We start from the raw sequence: 26,049 nt of genomic DNA on the forward strand, positions 1-26,049 counted from the left end.
ACTTTTTCATATATATATATATATATATATATATATATATATATATATATATATATATATATATATATATATATATACATATATATATATATATATATATATATATATATATATATATATATATATATATATATATATATATATATATATGTAATTAGGATTTGATCCTAAGCCTAATGATCATTTTCCTCTAGCCTTCAATTATAATATGATACATATTTTTGTTTATTTGTTTGTAAATAAACAAATCATAATAAATAATTTTTATTATACTTTTTTTTATAAGTAAAACAATGGACATACCTCCTAATCAAACAATTTATATAAACAATTTAAATGAAAAAGTTAAGAAAGAAGGTATGTTTAGTTTTTTCTCACTTCTTTCAACAGTTTATTTCATGAATGTAAATTATTTGTGTTGACAGGTTTTATTGTTTATTGTCAATTATTTAAACCCACACATTTAGAAGAATTTTAAAACTTTAATTTTCAAAAATATAAAAATTAAGTATCGAAGAAAAATAAAATTTTTAAAGTGTATTCGTAATGTATGTTATCAATTACTGTTTATATGATTGTACAATTCGGGATGAATTTATATGGATTGGGTATTTTTTGTTGTTAAACTGAAAGCCTAACAAATATCCAAAAAAATTATTATATATAATGCTTTATACGTAGTATAAAACATATAATAATTTTATTATTTTATAAAGTACGTATGTTACAGAACGGTTTATAAAACATTTTATTAAAAATCTCATCCCTTAAATATATTATATTTTAAATAACAAGCATTCAAAAAATAGGCCATAAAAAGTTTATAGATGTGGTATAGGCCTTTTTTTATCTAGTTGTTTCCTTATGATATTTGCATAAATTATTTTTTAATTTACATTAACAAGAAAAGCAAAATTATACAAAAATTTCAAAAACAATAAATATTTTTGAAAACTTCAGTAATGTTTTACCTATCCATGTTTAATATTTATTTTAGAGAAATTTTTTGCATAGGAATTATTATTATTTTACTAGAATATTTATAATATGTTTTTATATGAAAACCTTTTTAAGCATTTTTTAAAATAAGGTTTCACTCATTTTATTTTGTTACCAAATAATGCATGGAAACTTTTGTATTGCTCTCTTTTTTTTTTTTTTTTTTTTTCATAAGCCTAAAATCTACTTTTTTTATAAACCTCTTTTTTTGTCTTACAATCTAAGATGAATAATTTAAGTACATTTAATTTGAATTTCAAATTTAACTTGATTGTATTTTAATTTTTTCTTTCAAATAAATCAAACATCTTATCATGGTTTTAAAGTGTTTCTTTGAGGATAACAAAGTTACATAAGCCCTTGTTTTTCTAGCTATAATATTAAAAAAAAAATGTTTCAATGTATTCTTTATTCTTAATAAATAAAAAAAAGGATTCTAAAAAACTTGTGTGACTTTCAATTATCATCGTTTCGTTTAAACCGCTGTCAATTGAAAGCGCTAGTCATATTGAATCTCTAATATTTTTTGCATTTAAAGCAGACGTGGACAGGACAAAAATATATACAGGGCTTGAATTAAGTGTATTGCGATCGCGAATTGTGATTGCTTTTCACATCTTTGCAATTAGTTTTTTTCTAAAAAAAATATTTTCGCGGTTTGTTTGTTGTTTTTTTTTATTAATTTTTTTTTCTTTTCTAATTTAGCATTTTTTTTGGCCATTCCTAAAAGTAATGCTTTTGTCTAAGTCTTTTATTAGGAAACATAAAGGACGTCACACTAAATTTATCTTTTGAATAGAAGTATAATCTTTGCTCTCTTGCGCGGAGATTTTATTCAACATAAAGCACTTCTGAATTTAAATTACTTTAAATCTCTGCGCGGAAGCCAATATTATTTTAAAGTTATATTAAGCCTGATTTACTAAATGGATACAGTACATCACAGTAAATTTAACTTTAAAACTTTTAAATTTAAAAAGGGCCAATTTTAAAGGGCTTTTAAACTTAAAAAGGGCCTTAAAAAGGACCTTTAAAACCTTTCAAACTAAATCAAAACAACCAGTAAAGTTACTGCAGTAACTTATAGTTACTCAACTATTAAATTAACTTAATATACTCAAAGACTCGCAAAAACTAGCCACATAAATGTTTCTATTTTTATTTAAATGTTTCTTACTTAAACTTAAATGTTTCTTCTTTTATTTAAATGTTTTTATTTTTACCTTATATGTTGTTAGCACATAATATAAGCTTCTAACTCAATTATTTTAACAAGAAATCCCGAATAGAATATAAAAAGTGCTATACCATTTTTTTAATTTTATTTAAAGCGATAACAAGATCAAACAATTTCTATCAATACCCAAGTTGTTTATAGGAATTTTATTTGAAAAGAAATCTATATGAACAAAAGAATTTTAACACTCAATAATTATAAATTTAATTCAGTGATGTTGGTAAAATCCAGCCTAGTGAGAATTGTTGTTGAAAGTTAAACGTTTATCTAACTTCAGTAACAATATCAGATTTAAAACATAGTGCAAGTGAGGAAGAAAGTTTTATTTAAATTGTAAACCATTTGAATAGTTCATTATATTTTGTTTCTTGAAAAAAGTTTTAAAAGTAGAAATATTCTATTGCATAAATTAAACCAGTGATTGCTAAAGTTGTAATTGTAAATAAAAATTGAATTATAAAAAATTAAAATTAATAAATTATTTTACTTCTGTTCAAAGAAATATTTTTCTAAAAAATTAATTTGAACATATTCTTAAACTTAAGAAAATATAATTTGATTTATTTACCAAATTTTTTTGTTTCACTTTTTATTGCAAAACAATTTGAAAACATCAATTTAAAAATCATTAGAATGAAAAACTTAATTAAACTTAAATTTTTAATTGTACGCTAGATCAAGAATAAACTTTTAAATCTTTTTGACAAGCCCCCCATTAAAGTTTTCCATTGTACGCTCTGCCATATTGATAAATCCAATCCAAATGGCTAATGACAGAAAATGAAGTACGTGTGTCAATAGTTTTTCTATTTTTTTACAAAAATATAAATTGCAATCACCTGTCAACATAGTCTACAGGGCTGGCGAAAAAACAATATAAAAAGCTATTTGAATTTGTTGACATCAACAAAATGCGCTTCAAAATTTTGACCTTAAAAATGATAAACTTGATTGATTATTTTTTAACTTCATTGGGAAAATTAAGGCTTATGAAAAGGTTTGGAAGGTATTTATGTAAGTTTTTATGCTGTTTCACGGGTAGTCGTCGATTGAACATGGTTTTAGTAATTTTTGGTTCAAAACTTGTAGAAGTCACTTGTTGCCCTACGTTTCATTGAAGACCACCTTTCATCTTCTGGAGAAACTCCTAAAAGCATCAAAATCAGCAAAGAGATGCAGCAATATGTTAGAAAAGTAAGAAGCTCATACCATAAAAACTTGCAAAAGCAAAAATCTAAAAAAAAGAAAGTGACAATGTGACATTGAAGCATAAGATTTTTGGCGATGAGTTAAAAGATGTTAGAGTAAAACGCTGACTTCTTCAAAGTTGAATTGAGTTTTTATCTAAAGAATCGGATAAGCTTGCCATTAATGCAAAAAAAAGTGACTTAACACTTTTTAAAAAATCAAATAAACAAAAAAAGAATCAAATTTTTAAACTTTTAATAGAATTAAATAAACAAAAAACATGTAATGCAAAGCAGAAGGACATTATTTTAAACATTACAAGACATTATTTTAAACATTATTCTTTTATGATATTTTATTATTGTTATAGTAAAAATGCCAATAACTAAATGTTTCATTTTCAGTATTTTGAAGAAAGTCTTGAAATGGAGTTTATTTTTAAACAATATTGATAATAAAGTTATTATTTAATATCTTTTAAAATGAAAATATATACTAACAAGGTTAATTTATTTTTCAAATTTTTTTTTTCAAGGAAAGTCCTGAATTATTTTTTTCGGGAAATATCCTGGAAAAATAAGAATTTAGTCCAGTTTTGATTCCATTTTTTGTGGGAACCCTAATATGCCACAGCAGCCCATTAATTTCTGAGAGGGCTTGTTATTATTTAAAAAAATTAAGTTTCATCTATAATTCGCTTTACATTAAATAATTCTTTTGAACTATCAATCAATAGCAAGCGCATAAAAAAGTGCTTGCCAAAAAAAAAAAAGGATTTTTAAAAATTGCAACAAATCCTCTTTGTTCCTCAAATACTTTTATGAAAAATTGTGAAACGCATTGATGGGTGAATTATTTTCTTTAGAATTAAAATAAAATATTTACTTTGCCGCTTTTATTTTAACTATCTTTAAAATTTAAATAAAATGTTCGTTTTGCTGTCCTCAATGCCTTTTTTAAAAGAATTATGCTGCCGGCAATTTTTTATTTTATTTAACTTTTAAATTATTTTATAAGCGGTTAGATAAAAGAAGTAATTAATTTTATAAAAAAAACATTTTGACGGTTATGTAAAAAAGTTCGTTACAAAAGTTGAAATGACAATTATGTTTGACATTTTACCTATGGTTATGTAGTTCATATCATAATCATATTTTATGTTTGGACATTTTATAATTTACAATTGAAAAAAATTCAGATAAAATTACAAACAAAAAAAACTAGCTTTATTAAAGGGATCCTAAGCTGAGACATGTTGTGTTCATATTAAACAGAATAATTTAAAAAAAAACGTTTGGGCTAAACAATTTTTGATTAAATCAAAAGAATAAATGCATACCAAGGAAAATTAACTTTTTTGTTTTTGTCAAAGCTCGCCTTCTCCATTATGTTGTAGGCCAAATAGTCTTTATAATATATCAGGGCTCGAATTAACACAAAAAAATCTAATTACGAAAAAAAAAAGATTTTGCCCCTCCGTTAGTATAAAATTGTAACTTTTGTACGTAATTGTTATTTCTTTAAGATATTATCTCTCATATTTAAATATTATCTTATAATTTTCTTGCTTAACTGAGTTTGAAATAGCGTAAGTCACTGTTATAATTTACAGCTTAAGTTATAATTTAAAGTTTAAGTTGCAGTTTAAGTGTAATGAGCAAGTAACGTATTTAATACTATTAAGATATTTCTTTTAGTAATTGTTTTTACTTAACACGATACTTAAAAACGTAAAAGTAAAAAAGTAAGAGTAAAAAGCAAACATTACAACATTTAAACCACTTTAATTAGTCATAGAAAACTATTTAATACGTTCATGCTGACAATAAATCACATGTTATTTTTAAAGAGTATTTAATTGTTATTGTATAAAGCTATAAAACAACAATAAAACAAACTGCAAAGTTGTTATAAAAATATAAATAGCTTGTAAAACAACTTTGTTTTACAAGCTATTCATATTAGTATGCAGTTATTAGTAAAACTGGCGCTGTTTTGTTGCATTCTTATACAGTTTATAACCTTAATAACATGAAGCATGTTTAAAATTAAACGAAGCAAATAAATATAATTGTTCTAATTAATAAATTAAAAAAACTATCATCTTAAAACTTAATATTTGTGCAAAAACATGCCTATAGACCACACGAGTCTATAATCTATAGACCAAACAAGTAAGATCAAAGAAAAATTTGATACCACGTTTTTTACAATTTATTGTTTCTTTTTGTTTCAATTATTTTTCAAGTTTCTTGAGAGGACTAATAAAAGTTTAAGTAGAGTTTTTCATTCAAATTTTAAATTCTTTTTAAATTGATGTTTTCATTCAATTTTTTCATTCAAATTGTTTTCCAATCAAAAGTGAAACAAAAAAATTGGGTTTAAAAAATCGAATTTTATTTCTTTAAGTTTAAGAATATGCTTAAAAACATTGAAGCAAAAAAGTAGCTGGTTTTTATTAGCATTGATTAACTATTAGAAAAAAAGTTTAATAAAATTAATAATATAAAATTTTTGATGAAATAATAATTTAAATTATTAATAATAAGTTTTTTAATAATAAATTTGGTGCAACATTTTGAAAAACAAAGATAGAAACCAGGCTGTTTTGTTAAAAAAAAGAGAATGATGAAAAAATACGCTTTATTGTCTTTTCCCTTTTCAGAAGATTAGCGTGATGTTTTTTATGGCAATAACATTACTTTTAAGAATTGCAAAAAAAAATGCTCAACTAGAAAAGAAGTAAAATAACAACCAAAAAAAAAAATCGCGAAAATTTAAAAAAACAAAAACAAACTAATCGCACAGGTGTGAAAAGCAATCGCGATACGCTTAATTCAAGCCCTGTATATGCCGTAATCTACAGGTTTGATAAAATATTTGGTTTTTAGTTAAAAATCAATTTTTTATTAAAAAAATCAATTATTGAAACAAACAAATCTTTGAAAAATTGAAAAAAACAACAGCAAAACTAACTTTTTTTAAAAAATTTCAAATAAAACAATTTGAATAAAATGGTAAATTGAAGCTGCTTTGAATATGGAAAAATTTTCGTGTCCAAATTTGAGTTTTTTGTATTGAAGAATATTGTATTTATGCATTCTCATTTTGCAACCATCAACTATTTCTGATCAAAGAATGTCAGCTTCATTACCAGTAGCTTCTTCATGAACTTGGCAAACAATCTTTTTTTGGATTATTTAACAGTAATGTGGTAAAAGTTTAATTTTTAAAAACTTTTGACACATCTAATATTCTGCTTTTTCCATTCACACAAGTGACTTGACAGTATACACAAAGTTTCATAATATTAAATTTATCAGTTGACAGGATTGACAGATTGCAATTTTTTTTCTTTGATGAAATGCCAGTTTTGAAATATTGGTGACAAACTTTGCACAAGAGCAACCTTTACCATGTGGTGGACCTTTTAGCTTAACTCATTTTAGTTTGGCTATTGAATGACTAACTATTTGATTTGATCTTTGTGTACTGTTTATATCTAAAAATAAGACCATATTTATTTGCTGAAATCCAGTGAATAGGAATAAACTTTTAATAATTAGTAGTAATTAAATATATATAAATAAATTATTTTAATTAATTATGTGTGTGTGTCTATATATATATATATATATATATATATATATATATATATATATATATATATATATATATATATATATATATATCAGGTCTTGTTTTATAGCATTACCTGTAGAGCGATTTATGTACGCCTTGAGCAATTTTACGTAAACAGTAAGCGATTTTAGTGAAGCGACTTTTTATCATTTTTAAACTTTTGAATTATTCTATAAGCGGTAAGATAAAAATAAAACCATATTAAACATTGAATGACTGTTGTGTTAGAATATTTGTTACAAAAGTTTTAATGACAATTATGTTAGATATAAGTGCTATTTACTAATGAAAAAAACTCAAATAAAGTTAAAAATTTATTTTTATTTTGTTTTTATTTTATTGTAATGATTGATTTTTTCGTTTGTAAAACGCTAATACTTTTTTTCAATTTTGATAAAAAATATATGATTAAATTTAAAACTAATTTAATAAAAATATATAGTTTTATTCTGATTAAAAAAAAAAAAATTAATTTTGTTTTAAAAAATATGTAATTTAATTTTGATTTAAAAAGTATATTTAAATTTATTAAAATTAAAGTTAATGCTTGGGTTTAACCTAACTATCAAATTTATTCAAAAATAGTACTAAATATTGTTCAATATTTAGATTTTATTTATTTGTAAAAAAAAAATTAGCTCATTTTCATTGCAATTTTTTTTTTTTTCCTTTCTAAAAAATTTGTTATTACTTAAAATTAAATTTTAAGTAAAGGGCTGCATCAAAAGTTTGCTCAAAATGTAAGTTTTTTTTTTAGTCACAGTAATTTAAAAAAAAAAAAAAAATGATGTATACAGCGATATAGTTTTGATAAATGATGTTTGGAAAAATAATCTTTGCTTTCACAACAAAATCGTTAATAAAAATAATAAACTTTTAAAAAATAATGTAAATAAACTAATGTAATTTTTTTATTTGTTACTCTCTAAATTTTTTTAAATAAAAAATCATTTGTAGTTGCAAAGCTGCAATTAGAAATATAAGAAATGATCAATAAAAAATTCAAAAATTTAACATATTTTAATTCATTTATGCAAATGTCAAGAAAAGAAAAAATGTCCTTAATATCAAACATTTTTAAAAATGTAATATTAAATTTAATTATTTAATATTAAAAAAAAAGCAGATAGTAATCATTCCCTTATTTTATTAATAAAAAAGAAGTTAAATAATATTTAACTCGTTTGTGGTAATTAATATTATTATAGTAATTTAAAAAAGTTAATGTCTTTAAAAAATAAAGAGAATTTTATGATGTCAAATTCACATAAGGCTATTGTGTATTTAAAACAAGGCCTGACAAATATGTGTGTGTGTGTGTTTTTTAGTTCAAGATTTCTATAAAAAGAAAAGTAACAATCTAAAATAGTAATAAAACTATATTTTGAAAGTTGCAGTGGAAAAGTTTGCTTTCCGCGTTTTCTTTTATTAAAGTTACAAAAACAACAACAAATCCTACTTATTAAAATAAATTTAATCAGCTCTAATAGAAATTTAATTAAGAAATAATATATTTGTCAAAGAGGGACACACAATCATAGAATTATTATGTAACAACATCAAGTTTAACTCCAATAAAAATTTTTACCATGCATTTGGTTTAATCTGCTTTCAAATCTTGATAGTCTGTCAAGATACTCTAGGGAATTTAAAAAAAGACATCACTTATATTAGCACTAAGAGAAAATTTATTATTCTAAATTTGTCATGGGAGGAGTTTCTGTATAAAATAGAGTGCATTTTCTATCATTGTCATAAATGATAAATAAAATGTTATATCAGAAATACTACAACTATAGTGAGTTCTTCCAAAAAAGTTAAATGTATTCTAAATTTTCAAACTTATTCTATAAAATTTGTTCTGTTTGTCCTTCCATGACAATGGTTATGGTTAAAGGTTGTCATTACAGGCTTGGTCTTAGGCAACTAACAGCCCTAGATATAATTTTGAAGGTTAAAATTGTAAATTTAACTATTCTGCAAATTTAATTTAAATGTTGGAATGATTGGAACATGCTTTCTTTTTTTTTTTGAGGATTATGTCACCACTTTTCAATTCGGCCCTATGCTAATAAAACCATGATGATAGCCATTTATTAATGCAAAAAATAAAAACTTTGTGTATTTAGGTTTTATGAAATTGATTAATTAAAAAATGGACCCTTTTTATAAAAGATTAAATGTTTTTAGAATTAAAGAAAGCTCTATATGCTATTTTTACGCAATTTGGCAGTATCTTGGATGTTGTTGCTATGAAGACATTAAAAATGCGTGGTCAAGCATTTGTGGTTTTTAAAGACATACCAAGTGCAACTAATGCTTTACGTTCCATGCAAGGTTTTCCATTTTATGATAAGCCAATGGTGAATGTTTTTTTTTGCTCTAGTTTTTTACTTATTTCTTTTTTGTTGTTACATATTATTATATAATATATCAATGCTTAGTTATCATTATAAAAATTAGCTCCACTACACCTATTAGAGTATGGATGCTCAGTGACAGATCCAGCATTTTTTGCTGTTTCAGATAACTTCCAGACATTTATTATTTATATTTAGTACAATCTCTAAGCATTTAAAAGTTACGACCATATAAAATTTGTAATCCCCTTAAATTAAGGGGGGTTTAAACTTTAATGGTCGTAATTTTTTAATGCTGAGAGATAATACTATGAAACTTAAAATTTATCAATTAATATAAATTTAGTTGAAAATAGCAAAAAAAATATTTTATCAACTTGTTGGTCTCATGTTTAGGGCAAGGGGATTAAATTTTAGGGTTTTTTTGTTTCTAGCTTCCAATCATCACAATTTTTTGCTAAGTATCATTTGACATAAGTATAAACATACAAATGGAGTTTGCTCCATGTCTGGAAGTTAGCTATCCTTAAGCACCAAAAAATGCTGGATCCATCACTCTGCATGCTGTCAAGTCTTGCTATCATTTTTTTCATTTTTTTTTTTACAGGTCTTTTTTGTTAATTTTTTTTTTCTTTCATGTTTTGTGAGTTTTTGTCATTTTTTTATTGAATTTTTTTTTAAACATATTTGGATTGAGTTAAGGTCAAAGCAAAGGTAAAAGCAGCCGTGGCGCAGTGGTAGCACACTTGCCTCAGAAACAAAGGATCTGTCGTTCAAACCCGGCCTCTCTGCAAGTTTAGCAACATTAGTTAGGAAGAAGGCGTGAACTTCCTATTAAATGCTCATCCGCGGTGCTCAGTGATAAGACCGTAAGAACTTCTTGGGGCACTAAGAAGTTCTTACGGCACCACCCAAAAGAAAAAGGTCATGGTGTTGTGAATGTTAATATGTGAATATGTATTGCAACTATTTACAAAAAATAACTTATTAAAGAAATGCTTGAAAAAATAAAAAATAACTTATTAAAGAAAAAATAAAAAGTATAGCTAAAACCTATATTAAACAGGAGAAAAATCTTGAAAATGATGAAGAAAAATGCATATCTAGAGCTTCAGCTTACTCAGAGAATACTAAATGAAGCAACAAAATCTATGCATCTAAAATAATAATTAAACTATTTTTTAAAGTCACAGTGCAAAGTTTGTTTTTCGCATTTTCTATTATTAAGAAAATAAGAAAATTGAGTGATTAATGGTATTTTAAATGCTTCCAATAAAAACTAAAAAGTTCTATCGTTTAAACAAAAATACTATTTTTTTTTCTACAAATTTTATTTTAGGATTTAGAGATAAAGTAATAAAACTAATTTGCCAAAAAAATAAAACTTTGACAGGTCTTGTTAAGAAGTGTTACATAGCTCAGTTTTTTTGTAAATGTCAAAAGCATTCAATTAAGTGAAAACTTTTTTGTAAAGTGCAAACATTGAAAGCGTTCAGTCAGGCAAGAACTTTATTTATTTTTTTAGGATATTTTAATTTTCTTTTAATATTGTTTATGTGACGTTTATATATCAGAAACATTATATCAGAAAATATTAGGTCTTAAAAAAATGCATTAAGCTGCAACTGAGAATTTTTTAAAGAAACAAATTGTCTTATAAAAAAGATTTTAATTTTAGAAGATTTTAAATACAATTTTAAAAATTTAAATTTAGTTTTGAAGAAGTGTAAAATAGTAAAATGTTGAATGTAAAATTTAGCTTCAAATGAATGTAAAATAGTTTCACAATTTTTATTATTAATATTTAAAAAAGTTTTTTTCTAATTGTCTGTTAACTAATTCGTTACATAAAATGTCTCTTTATCATCTCCATAAAAAGGGAGAAGTGCTTGGGTTTAAGAAAATTCTTCTCACAACTTTTTAAAAGTTATAATCTTAGATAAGTTTTTACATAGTTTAATTAAGTAAAAACATCTATTTACAGTATATAAACTTACCCTTATAAAATTCTTTTTAATATAGTACAATATTTCTAGGGGTTACAAAAACCCTCGTTATTCAAGTAATATAAAAAACCGTTAAAAAACAAACAAATAATAAAACTTCAATGTAATGTGTTCTTGTGTCTTACATAAAAAAATGAGGTTTTTCAAATGACTATGTGACGGAACCACCGTCATCTTCATTTAAACCACCTTCATATGGAGAATACTGGTGATACTGTATTTCCAATGACTCACTTTTCTCCTAAAATAGTCTGCCTCTACTTTAACCATGTTGTTTTTATTCCAGCTAAAAGCACCATGACAGTTTCTGGAATGCATTTTAAGTATCTTTTTTAATTGAACACTTAATTTTGTTACCCATGGTAGAAAAATATAATTAAATTAATTTTTTCAAAAATGTTTTTTTTGTTTTTTATTAAATCACTATTGTGTAAAGTTCATTTGACGTAATATGTTTATGAAAATAAATTATGTTTACAAATATCTTTTGGTAACTGATAAAATCTACCTATAAATTGTTTACAATCTGTATTAAAAATACCACATTAAATGCGTAAAAATTAAAGTAAATAAATTGTGATGAACGAACGAAGGATTATATTAAGTATTTGTTTTAAGAAATAAATTATAAGTATATTGTGTATAAGTAAATTGTTTTAAGAAATAAATTATTAGGAAATATAATCTTTTTCAAATAGGGAATTTAGATTCCAATAATAGTTTTTGTTAAATTAGTTTAAATAATTTTTAGCATGGTTTAAAATTTAATTTAATTACAATGCGATACTTCAAAATACTTTCGAAATATCAATAGTTTTCAGGCTCCTGTTACAATTAAAATCTTTATAATTACAACACATTATAAGCAAAGGGTTTTAAAGTATTTGTAATTTTTTGTTTTTATGTATTTGTCAATACTTTGTTGTTGTAAAAAAAAACTCATTTTTTTTGATAAAATAAGCCTTTAATTCAAGTTAAAAAAATAATGGTGAATATATCAGGATGTGCTTTATCTGAAAGTAGAAAAGCGAATGTTATCTATAGTTTATAATATTACTTTTATTTACGCAAATTATTTCTAGTCTACATTTAGCTCTATAATGAAAAATGGCTAGATTATAAAAGAAATCCTCTGAATGCGAAGGTTTTTATAATTTTTATAAAAATAGCAATGGGCAATTAATTTAAATTTAAAATTAACAAAAATTGGTTACTTTCAGTTGCTCTTCGGGCGACCGACCAAAAGTCTGAGTGTACACCTCTGACTTGGTATAAAGATTACCTATACTCTGCACTGGGTTTAAGCCAACACAGATTATGGGCAATACAGGTGAGTAGTACAAAAAAAAATTTAGAACTGCTAAAACACGTAGAAATAAAGAAATATTGGTTAAATAAATATTGGTTTAAAGGGAAAAAGTGAAATTGATAGATTAGTATTCAAATAATCAAATTAGTTTCAAAAAATCAAAAAAGTTGTGTTGCAGTAAAGGTAAGATTACTTAAGCTTCTTGATGAGTTATTTTGAACCTATATATAGTATAAAGAACTTTTTGTTGCATGTTGAACAACAAGAATCTGTAAAAATTTTATGTGTTGAAATAATAATATTTGTAATAATTTATTTTGTTTGTTTTTTTGTCATTTTTCTACTTGAAGTACAATCTTTATTTGTTTCAACTTACTTTTTAACTTAAGTTAAGTTTATGAAATGCTGTGTCTTATTATTTTTGAATTTTATGTTTTAATTTATGAAACGCTGTGTTTTATTATTTAAAAACTTATTATTTATGTATTAGCTATTTAAATTAAAATGATTTATGTTTAATAGGTTTATTTTTTGCTTTTAATAAAAAGCTTATTTTGTATTTAGAGGATAGCATACTGCCGCTCTAAATCAGATGCTGTTGCAAAGTTGGAAAATACATTTGTTCCACGCGATAAAAAACTAAAAAGAAAAGTTGATGAAAGTTAGTATTGGTTTAAATTAAGATATTTTTGTTGTTTTATTCTTATAAATAACTTTTAAGTTTTTCCGAGAGAAAAAAAAAAATTGTATATATATATAAATATAAATATATATATATATATATTTATATATATATATATATATATTTATATATATATATATATTTATATATATATATATATATTTATATATATATATTTATATGTATATATATATATCTATATATATATATATATATATATATATATATATATATATATATATATTTATATATATATATATATATATATAAATATATATATATATTTATATATATATATATATATATATATATATATATATAAATATATATATATATTTATATATATGTATATGTATATATATATATTCTCATTTTATACATAAAATATTTTTATATAAATATAGAAAATAGCTTATTTTAAAAGTTTAGAATTTTCACAATGTTTACCATTTTCACAATTACTTTTTTCTCATAAAAAACTTGCGTTATTAACTTTATGAGACTTAATAGTTGTATTATTATATATAGACTTATATCTTATCATGCTGATTTAGGTGAGCAGTGTGACATCATACTGAAATAACCTGACTCGCAGCAGAGTGCTGCTGCATCAACTGAGGGTTTGGCATGGCGCAGCAATCTTTTCATTCATTATTCTTTGTTTTTTTCTTCTTTTTCTAAAAAAGCCGTATTGATTTAGATAAGCAAAAAAAGTGAGCAAATGCTTACATAAATATTCTATAGTATATATATATATATATATATATATATATATATATATATATATATATATATATATATATATATATATATATATATATACACATATATATATATATATATATATATATATATATATATATATATATATATATATATATATATATATATATATACACGTATATATATATATATATACATATATATATATATATATATATATATATATATATATATATATATATATATATATATATATTTATATATATATGTATATATATATGTATATATATATATATATATATGTATGTATATATATTTGTGTGTGTGTGTGTGTGTATATAAACACACACACAGTGCCGCTCCCAGATATAGGTCTATACTGTTTGACCAGTATGGGCATACAAACTATTAATTCCATAAGTTATAAATTCCATTGTTAATAAAATCCATTATTATTATTATAAAAAAGAAAAAATAGCGCATAAAAAAAAATTATCATTTTTGTTAGCCTAACATTAAAACTATAACAAAAATTACTAATAAAATCTAAATTCATTATTTAAAAAAAATTATATTTCTTTATTATTTATTGTTTAAAATTGTTTTATGCATAGCATAATAATCTTTTGTTTGTGTTATCACAATTTAGTTGGTTTTTTGTTTGTTTGTTTTTATGTATTTAATGAACTATTTTTATTAATAATAGTAAATAATTTATTGATATATTTTATCAATTACCAATAATATATTAGTAAACATAATTTGTGTTAATAAATAAAACTTATGCAGGCCTTCTGAGGAGATGTGTGCGATCGCACCTCTTATTTGACCTCGCATATAATTTTTTGTTGTTGATAAATTGGCCACATTTTTTTTGCATATATTAAAAATGGCGCGTTTTAGAAAAGCGCTGATGCTTATAAATTATAATTATGATTATAAATTATAATGATGCTTATAAATTATAATTATGCTTATAATTACGTTTAGATAAATAACTTAAATCAAAACATATATATATATATATATATATATATATATATATATATATATATATATATATATATATATATATATATATATATATATATATATATATATAATAAATGACTTTGATCTTTATAAATTTTTTTTTTTTTCGCGAAACGCTTTTAAATAAAGTTTTAATGTTGCAATTTACTTCTGTTTACAAAAACAAATTAAAATTAAGGAATATTCTTATAATCATTTTAGTATATTTAAGGAATATTCTTATAATCATTTTAATATATTTTAGTAATAAATAAATATATGTAATTATATTTTTATTTATTTGTTTATGTTTTTTAATATAGATTTAATTTTATAAATAATTCTATAATTTGATATATTTCTGCTTTTTTAATGCGAAAAACCTTTAGTGCTTTATCGAAAAAACTAAAACCTTTTTTCACTAAAATATTTTCTTTAATAAATGCAACAATTTTTTTTTTTATTATTTATTTTTTCATCTACAATCAGTAAAGCATAAATGTTTACATTATTTTATACTGAATCTTAAATTTTTTTTTAATAATTTAAATCATTTATAACTATTTCTATGATTAGTTTTATAAAGAACATTTAATCAACGCGCTGATTAAAGTCGTAAACAAAATTATAAACAACGACTTTATTCAAAACTTGAAATGTTTCAATTTAAAAGCACTTTAAAAGTTTAAATGTTTTGCTGTGAAGTCATTCCATTTTTTAAAATCTTTTTTACGAAAGACTTTTTACAAAAGACTTTTTTTATAAAAGAAAAAATCTTAATGATAGGTTGGAAAAAAAAAAGAATTATTAAAAGATTTGTCTTTTAAAGTTTATTTTATAAGCGTAATATTTTTTTTTAATCTCACTTTAATCTAATTTTTTAATTTATATTTTATTTTTCTCTTTTGTTTAGTTTGGATTTTCAGTGCCTTTTTAAAATGTGCCGTTTTTAATATATGCAAAAAAATCATGGCCAAGTTATCAACAACAAAAAATTATACGAATGGTCAAATAAGAGGTACGATCGCATGCATCTTCTCAGCCTATATCATACAAATTTAACATGATTTTGAATTCATAAGAAATAAAAAGACTGATTCCATTATTGAAAAAAACTATTTTAAACAAAAATGCTTCTCTTTTCTTAAAACAAAAAATGAAATTTTATGGCTGCTTCTACATATTTTAATCTAATGCAAAGACTTTTATAAAATCTTAGGGTCTTTACCTAATAAAATAGTTAGCAAATATAAAGAAAATAGTTATTTATTTAAGAAAATGTTTTAAATACCTCTTGTGACCACTAGGTAAAACATGCTGTTTTTTAAAATCCATATATACATATATATATGATTTTTTTTTTTTACCATGTCGTAAACTTGCATGTAAACTTGCATGTAAACTTGTAAGTCTGGAAAAATTGTTTTGTTCAAAAGTGGTAAAAATTAAATGATATTACTGTCACGCTACAAAGAGTTGATTTTTTAAAAATGTTTTAAAATTCAATTCTGTAAATTTTGCATATTGTAAATTTTGTAGCAACTCTGTAAGTTTTTCAATTATATGACAGTATTTCAAACTTCTGGAAAGTTTCAAGTCATTTCCATTTTTAGTTCATTTTTAATACTATGTAATGGAGCACTACATATCTCATATTTCACTATAGGTTTTTTCTTAATTCATTTACTACATCATACAAATGCTCAAACATTTAACTTTAGTATTTTTCAGAGTATTGATTTGTATCAGCTTTTATGTGTTTTATAAAGTCAAAAATTTTACATAAATGTTATAAATGTTATTAACAAATTTCTTTAAAAGTCTTTAAAACTAAAAGATGTTTATTTTAAAGATATCACTTTTTGAAAAACCCAAAACTTTGTATTGCATCTAATTATGAGTTAACTAAATAGATTATAATTACATGAATGGTTTGTGTTTAACATTATATCATAGTTTACATTTTGAAAACTCAAGCAAATTATTAAAAAATAGACAAGTTTTATGTTTATTTTAGTTCCATTACTTATATTTTTCACAACTTTTAAACTAGCCAAGAAGAAACCAGCGAAGCAATTGAGACAGAGTGTACCTATTATTCCACAATCTATGCCAGGTAAGCTTTAAATATTATTACTCTTATGTTAAAGTTATATATTTTATATTATATTTTTGTAGTGAAAAAATAAATGTTTGTTAATTCTTACTTATATTTTAGGACATATGCAAATGCAAATGCCTGAAATTCCTAACCAGATTCTTTTTCTTTCTGAGCTGCCTGATGAAACAACTGAGATTATGTTAGCTATGCTTTTTCAACAGTAAGTGAAAGTTTAATAAAAACTTAATTAAAAATTAATTATATAAATATTAAATATATATATATATATATATATATATATATATATATATATATATATATATATATATATATATATATATATATATATATATATATATATATATATACATGTTTAGTTTATTAAAGTTTGTTTATATTAAAAATTAGTAGATCAATATTTCCTTGACTACTTCAGATTTTCTTCAGATTTGATCTTATGTAACATTTTTTACAATTTTTATTTTTTTATTTTGAGTCTATTATAATATAATATTTACTCAGTCAATAATCAACAATTGCTTGCAATATAACATTTACTCAGTCAATAATCAACGTTTGACTACTGTTGCTGTTAGTAGATTTATATGTTGGTTTTTTGTAGATTTATATGTAGGTTAATCATTAATTATTATATATATATTATTATAATGCATTAATTATTATAAATGTAGGTTAATCATTAATTATATTAATATCATCTTAATAAGACTAAATAGTCAAAAAAGTTAATTAAGACTACTAAAATTTAGTAAAAATTAAGCAGTTGAGAACCAAGGTTCCACATTTGATTGCTAATACATACATACATACATACATATATATATATATATATATATATATATATATATATATATATATATATATATATATATATATATATATATATATATATATATATATATATACATATATATACATATATATTATAATAAGAATATGTTTTAGGCAAAAACCAAATTTGAAGTAATTTATAAAATGTAGATATTGCCTCTGTTATAGCTTCCTTTACCAGTTAGATTTCAATATTTCTTATGTCTTATGCAACTGGGTGTAGTTGTAAATAGCAGTTAGTGTAAAGTATAGATATTAAAGATAATAAATAATAAAGTAGTAAAAATTAATAATAAAAATATTATAATAATTTGATTGATTTTGAAGAAAAATATTTTCGAAACATAGGGTTTTTATAAACTTCTAAATTAAAATTCTATTTTTTTTACTTGGTTATAATTTTGTTCTAATTGAAGACCAAAGAAACTTTAAAAGTTTTGAGCTGAAAATAGTCATACTCTAACAAAGTACATAAAATTGAAGGTACATAAAAAATAATTTATAGTAATGGGAGTTCAATTGAGTTTCAGTTAAATTAAAAGTAGTCAACTAAAACAAGATTTGGTGTGACATTCTTGGATAGGGAGGGTGTTTGAAAGTGTCAGCAAATATCCCATGGGAGAGGGGGTGGTTAGCCATAGTCTAACATGACAAATTTTAAATTCTAATCACAGTAATATAGTAAACTTTCAGCAAAAAATTACCAACTCAAAGATATTTATTAAAAAAAATTTTTTTATTTTTTTTAAATGTCACGTATACAGAGGGAGGGGGTAGAGTCTAAAAACAGCAAAAAAAGTGTTTCGTATTATTTGAATAGCCTCATATAGCATATTTGTGCAATTACTTTTTAAACTAATAGCATATATAGCATAAACATTCTTTCAATCTATTTTGAGTATGTATTAGCAAAATAATCAAAATTTTCAATAATCAAATATTGACCAAATAAGAGTCAGCTGGTTTTTAAACGAGATATTAATTATTAACAAAATGCTACACATCTATTATTCTAAATATAAACATTACAAGCACTCAATAAGAACTAATTGGGGCATATTTACCCAAATCCAAATGGGTAATATAAATTGTATTATCTTGGGCTTATAAGATAATTATTTGGCTTCCTGTATGATGCCGTCAGTGAATGCCCATTGGTTTAATCATTCAAATGATTGCATACTATAGTTATTTTAATACTATAATTTTTGAGTTGTTTATAATTTTTTAAATAGTTAAAAAATAAATCATTTTTAGCCTCTGCTTTTTTCCTTATTCTTTCTTAGCAGTGATGGACCTAGAGTTTATTTTTGGGATACCCTTTTGATGCGGAAAGTTGTAAAACCCTAACCCTGTCACAAAGCTTATTTGTAAACATCACTGGCTAAATAAACTAGCTAAAATACACAGAAAACTAGCTTTTGAAAGAACTTTTTTTTTTTCTTATTGATATTTTTTTTTCTTTTTTTTTTTTTTTTTTTGATATAAAAAGAAAAAGTAAAACAAGAAATTAATATTTTTAATATTTTTTGGCGCCCATACCAGTCCTACGGTACCAAAAAAGCTCTGAGTTCACCCCTGTGCAGATCATGCAGGAAGTTAAAACAAAATACTTTAGTTTAGCATAAAGTTTCACATTCATAAAATAATGGAAGTGCTAAACTAAAGTATTTTGTTTTAACTTCTTGTTTTAACATTCTCACTTCTCATACCCTAGGGTATGGGAAGTGAGAATGTTAAAACAAGAAAACATGATAATTGTCAAATTTTCTTTTCAGTGGTCTTGTTTTATCACATAATTGACTTAAATTAACAACACTTTTATTTGCTATAAGGAATTACAGTTTCATTAAATAAAAAAATTGCTTCAATAAATTCAAAAAATACTATTGATTGCATTCTAGTTTACTTGAAACTATTTATAAACAGAATTCAAATTGTCAGAAATATAAGGAAAATTTTGAAAACATAAACAAAAGTTCAACAACTTTTCCATAATATATTATGAAAAAAACATTGCTGTGTGACTATCTAGTTGATATAAATCTACATTCGTAACTTCGATGCATTCAGTTTCAGTTGTATTAACATAATAAAAGTTGAGTTTGAATTAAAATCCACTTGTTTTTTATTAGTTTTTTTCAGTGATGTTTTAAATTGAGAATTTATGGTACCATTTTTCTTGAAAAAATTATTCTTATATTTGATGGATAAAGTAAAGTTAGTTCTGTGAATCAGGCTCGTGTAGCATAGAAAAGTTTGACTCATTGACAGAGCATGTATTGATTAAATCACAACAACAAGTATTGTACTAGGTTTTCAAGACACCAAACACAATCTAATAGTTACAACTAGTGTGAACAATGTGCTGTCTTCTTAATTCTACTGATTTGAGAAAAGCACTATTACTCCATTTGGACTATCAAAGGTGTATCAAAGAATTTTTTATGGAATTCCTACTCTTTACAATAACTAACTACAAAAATGAGATTTTATATAGAAATACAAAATAAAAGATCTACCAAAACAATTTAAACAATTACAGAATATGTTTATTATTTGCAAATAACAGTATTATTCACCAAGAAATCAGGCTTTTGAAAACAATGCTCTTTTTTTTAAATAATTTAAACTATCCATAGATATTAATAATATCTCTTGATAATTGAAATAATTAACAACCGAGCATTATTGTTCAAAATTATCTTAATATTGTAAGTATCTCTGGATAATTGAAATCGCCTAAAAACATAGCATCATTATTCAAAAAAAGTTTAATATTCAGGTTATAATACTTTTTTACATCAATAGCCTGATTACTCAGAGATAATTTTAGCATTATTGTATTTTGAAATTGCCTTGTTCTCATTTATAAATTAAAAAAAACAACTAGATATTTGAAAAGCTAATGAATTAATTACATATCTTTGTGAGTATTTTATCTATATTAGCACACATATTTCATCTCTCTCTCAGAGAGAGAGACTCTTTATGCTAGTTATATAACTTGCTATATGCAAGGTAAAGTACATAATTCATTAATATTATTGTATATATTTTTGTATAGTATAGTTAGTAAATTTTTGTATAGTATAGCGTAAGTAATAACTTACATAAAAACTTGAGAATTTCATAAGGTTTTGGTAACGCAAAGTTTGTGAATATGACTGCGTAACTTTGAACTTAAGGTGGTAGCAGGGGAAAAAGGAGGCATTTTTTGAAATTTTTTGAAAATTTCAAAAATTATATTTTTGAAAACATTAGGGTGTCTTTTTTCATGGAAACTTGGTGTCATATAAAAAATCTTATGCATTCAAGCAAAATTTGCCTTTCTAGATAAAACTGTTTAAGTTCTATGGTCATAGCAACCACCTTAGCAACGACTATTTTTGATGTATTTCAGGATGGAAACCTGATCTAGACATCTAGTTTTCACCTTAATTTAAGGCTTAAGACTTCTTTTTGTTTTTTTAAATGTTTTTTCTTTATTCAGTCTATAAGCTATACACTGAAGCCCCTAAAACCGTTCTAAATTCAGAGCTTATTGGTAAAGGTTTTGTTAATGATTCTTCAGTTAAAAAAACCAGAACATTTTCAATTAATAAAGCTATCATTACTTGAAATGGGTTCTGAGAAAAGATATAATAAATTACGATCACGGAAAAGAAAAGGGTTTGCTACAAAAACTTTAAATGCCAATACATCAACAATAGTAAACAATGAATTGAGTCAAAACAAATCAGCTTCTGGAAAAAAATTAGGTGTTTTATTTTTTATAAGTGACCCTCCGATTTTCATCCTTTTTTTATTTCTTATAAATATAGTTGGACGATGCCCTGTATGTATTGCAGCTATAAACATTGAACATCTCTAATTAAAGAAAATGGGTCTTGCCCAGTTTTTTAATGTTTCATGCACTGAATGTGATTGGAAAATAACATTTTGTTCTTCAAAATAATGCAGTAAATTGCAGTCTACTTCAGGGAGAAAGAGTTTTGAAATAAATATTCAAACAATTGCTGCATTTAGAGAATTTGGTCTAGGTTTTAGTCCAGTAAAAGCATTTTGTTCTTGCATGAATATGCCACTACCGATGGCCAAAACAACATATAATGAAATAAATAGTGAGTTGCACAATGCTTATGTGCAAACAGCACAAGAGTTAATGAAAGAAGCTACCAAGCAAATACATTATAATAAAACTGTAGATGACTCTGTTGTTATTGATGCTAAAGTTGGTGGTGATGGTGCTTGGCAAAAAAGAGGATACTCTTCCTTGAATGGTGTTGTTACACTAATTTCAGAAAGGAAATGCATTGACACAGAAGTTTTATCTAAAAAATATAAACAGTGTGAAATGTGGGAACTGAAAAAAGGTAATTTAGATGCATATAACAACTGGAAAGAAACTCACGTATGCTCAATAAATCATGTTGGAAGTGCTGGATATATGGAAGTTGTTGGAATGAAAAGAATGTTTGCTCGATCTGTACGTCTTCATTGCCTAAGATACACATTCTTTATTGGAGATATTGATACAAAATCTTTTGATGAAATTTGTAAATCAGATCCATATCCAGGTTATACTATCACCAAAGGAGAATGTATAGGACATGTCCAAAAGCGTGTTGGAACACGTCTTCGTAAACTTAAAGCCGATTACAAGGGTCAAAAGTTGATGGATGGTAAAAGCATTGGGGGAAAGGTCGTTTAACTAATAAAGTGGTGAACACTCTTCAAAACTATGTTGGAATGGCCATATGACAAAATAGTGGCAATCTTTATGGGATGAAAAAGGCTGTTGCTGCAGTTTTATATCATACAACAGATGAGCCAAATTTAGAAATCCGACATCAATTCTGTCCACATTAGCTCTTATTCTTGGTGCAAATACCAAAGTAATAAAATTACAGGAGCAAAAACATATAAAGAAAAAATTAATATTCATAAAGCTGTTTCAGATGTTATTGCTCCAATATTTTCTCACAGAGGTCTTGGTAGTGATGAACTTTTGAAAAAATGTTTACACGGTGAGACACAGAATGTCAATGAGTCCTTGAACAATTTGATATGGACACAGTGTCCAAAAAGAGTATACATTGGGAATGATATTTTTAAAACTGCAGTTGCATCTGCTGTTATTGCATACAATGATGGTGTCCAAGGATTGCTTCCAGTTTTTAAAAAACTAGGCATAGAAAATGGATATTTTACTATAGAAGGTTTAAGAAAATCTGATATTCAGCGTGTCAAGCAGTTTGAAAAAAAGTCAACCAGCTCAGTAAAACAAAGAAAAAAACTTCTTGTAATCAGAAAAGGTTTTCATGATAAAAATGAACTTGAGGAAGGAGAGACATGCTAGTAGAGCATTTTAGTTTTTTTTTTTTTTTTTTTTTGAGTTTTAATGTTTTATTTTCTTTTATTTGATTTTTTGATTAGGTTTTTCTTGACTTAAATTTTTTACGATGTTTGTGGTCTCTCAACAAGGATAACTTTTGATTGGACAAAGCTGATGAGCTCAAATTTTTTATGGTGTTACCTAGTTCTATTTAGAGTGTTCTGAGCGAAGCACTTTTTAAAATTTTATAAAAACAAGGCTAGCAATATGACTTTTACATAAAAATATATTTCTTTTATATGAAATTTAAAGTTTGAAAGTGAACCTGGCGCGATTGAAAAATAATAATTTTTTTTCTGGCTCGCTCAGAACATTGTATTACTAATAAAGATTGCAATTTTAAAATTTCAAGAGATTGTGATTATTTTTCACTAAGTTATCCTTGTTGGAATAAACATATCAAAATAGGTCAAAAATCTGTTTATGACGTGTATAATTAATGACGTCGTCATTAAATTTTTATGCAATTAGTGTTAATTGCTTTTTTTTTAATAGTACATACCATTAAAATAAAATATTTTAAATTATTTTAATTTTTTGAAAAAAGTGTTTTTCCCCTGCTACCACCCTAAGTAAAACTTACGCAAACTTTACACAAATTTTGGACTTACGAAAGTGTTGTGAATCTGCACCCTCTGCTTTGTAACAAAAAGTAAAGTTAAATTAAAATAAACTACGAAGTCTTATTTTTTTTTTGTCGTTTTATATCTGCATCTTATTTATTGTTGATTTTTTTAGTTGTTGATAATTTAGATTTGATGGCTACAAAGAGGTTCGGTTAGTACCCGGTCGACACGACATCGCTTTTGTTGAGTTTGAAGAAGCAGAAAAGGCTAGAATTGCCAAAGATACATTAAATGGTTTCAAAATTACACCAACACATGCAATGAAAATAACATTTGCTCGAAAATAATTTTTTAAAACGAAGAAGCTCTTACGCTAGTTGAATTGCACCTTATTCGAGTGAAAAAATGTAAATACTTTCATAAAGCTGTTGCTTGATTGATCTAAAACATTTATGTTTATTGTTAGATGACATAATAAATTGTCTCTGACGTCAACTGACTTTAAAAATTTAATTTTGTTGACGTCAATTAATATAAACAAAATGTGTTATGTTTGATTGTAGCATTGCACCTAGCTCAACGACAACACTTGACTTTTACTTGACACATTTATTTTCAGGTGAACATAACTGATGTTGTATTCAAACTATTCTGTCGTATGCGGATATTTCTATACAGATTAAAGAAACGATGGTCACAATCGGAAATTTTGTTTTCAATCCAATTTCCGTTTTGTGTTTAATTTTTTAATTTACTTTAGCGTCAACACAGAATTCTGATATTTATATCCTGTCACAAAAAATTCGTTAGTTTTGATTTCAAGCTTTAACAACTAAATCTATAAACTATAAATTGATATTAGTGTTTTTTCTGATTTAATGTGTCAGCAAATGTAAAAGCATTCCTAAATATGTTTATTGAAAAGTGTAATGTTGCAACATGAATCGTTAACATTTTTTTCAAGACGTTCTGCCTGTCTACCTGTGAAGTATTTCATGCTAATTGCCGTGTAACGGTGGCGCGAGGGGCTGTCTTATGCATGTTGCTGCGTTAGTCAATATGTAGTTTAAAAAGAGACATACGTTTCCCTGAAACATACTGACAGGAATGGTACATGGCTTACTAAATAACAGGCCTTGCCAGCGCGCGGCTTGCGTAAAAAACTGGAGGCAAGATGGTTTTATATTTAAAAAAAAAACGAAAAACAAGTAAGCGTGGCGGAGGCGTTCTTATTTTATGTTAAAAATAACTTACAATATTTTACCCGGCATGACATGAGGATCACTGATGCTGATAAAGAGGTTTTAACGATTGAAATTTTAACCAATAAATTAATAAATAAAATTCTAAGTTGCTGTTATCGCCCACCTTCAGGTGAAATTAAAAATTTTAATTCGTTTTTATGTAATGACGTTATTAAAAAAAGTAACCGCGAAAATAAATTTATCTACTTATTGGGTGATCTGAATTTAGATTGTTTTCAAGACCACGTCAATAAAACATTAAGAAGTTTTATAATGGCATTCTCGAAAATGGTGCGATTCCTTTGATTAGCAAACCGACGAGAATTACTCAATCAAGTGCTTCTTTAATTAATATTATTTTAACCACTGATGTTTTTAACGTATCTTTAAAAAAAGGCATAATTAAAAATGACGTATCTGATCATTTTCCTGTTTTCTTTTCTAAAAATAAATTACTTCCTAATGAAAAGCGAATTTTTACAAATAAAAACCTTGAATTTTTTAAAGAACAATTATCTTTAATTGATTGGAGCTTTATTAACGCCTCTGATAATACAAACTTAGTCTATAACTCCTTTTTTAAAACTTTCTATGATATTTACGTCACTAATTTCCCTGAAGGTAATTTAAATCTCAAAGCTAAAAGTATTAAATCGCCTTGGATTACAAAGGGTGTGCGTAAGTTTTCAAAAATTATACATTAATTATTAAAAATGTAAAACAAATGAAAA

The 26,049-nt window shown here is 24.3% G+C and overlaps 1 protein-coding gene across 2 annotated transcripts; it reads left to right on the forward strand.

The window, feature by feature from the left end:
- Positions 1 to 270: 270 nt before the first annotated feature.
- On the forward strand, positions 271 to 25,035 carry LOC136071920 (U1 small nuclear ribonucleoprotein A-like). Of its 2 annotated transcripts, XR_010638607.1 has the most exons (7): positions 271 to 357; positions 9,257 to 9,429; positions 13,306 to 13,402; positions 17,211 to 17,273; positions 17,376 to 17,478; positions 24,262 to 24,481; positions 24,694 to 25,035. XR_010638607.1 is itself a non-coding variant. In XM_065797737.1 (6 exons), the coding sequence occupies exons 1-6, from the start codon at positions 294 to 296 to the stop codon at positions 24,419 to 24,421; spliced, it is 660 nt and encodes a 219-aa protein (XP_065653809.1). In that variant the 5' UTR covers positions 271 to 293; the 3' UTR covers positions 24,422 to 24,617. The 2 variants fall into 2 exon arrangements, 1 of the variants encoding a protein (XP_065653809.1); XM_065797737.1 differs by lacking the exon at positions 24,694 to 25,035 and having other exon boundaries at positions 24,262 to 24,617.
- Positions 25,036 to 26,049: the final 1,014 nt, after the last annotated feature.

This window comes from Hydra vulgaris, chromosome 05 (genome assembly GCF_038396675.1).
Source record: "Hydra vulgaris chromosome 05, alternate assembly HydraT2T_AEP".
Taxonomy (NCBI): domain Eukaryota; kingdom Metazoa; phylum Cnidaria; class Hydrozoa; order Anthoathecata; family Hydridae; genus Hydra; species Hydra vulgaris.

What these genes read in the sequence shown, in the direction of transcription:
- LOC136071920 (XM_065797737.1), top strand. Translation starts at nt 294, where the DNA reads ATGGACATACCTCCTAATCAAACAATTTATATAAACAATTTAAATGAA. An exon ending in TATTCCACAATCTATGCCAG is followed by an intron (nt 17,274 to 17,375) that starts GTAAGCTTTAAA and finishes CTTATATTTTAG; the next exon opens with GACATATGCAAATGCAAATG. An exon ending in TTAGCTATGCTTTTTCAACA is followed by an intron (nt 17,479 to 24,261) that starts GTAAGTGAAAGT and finishes TTGATAATTTAG; the next exon opens with ATTTGATGGCTACAAAGAGG.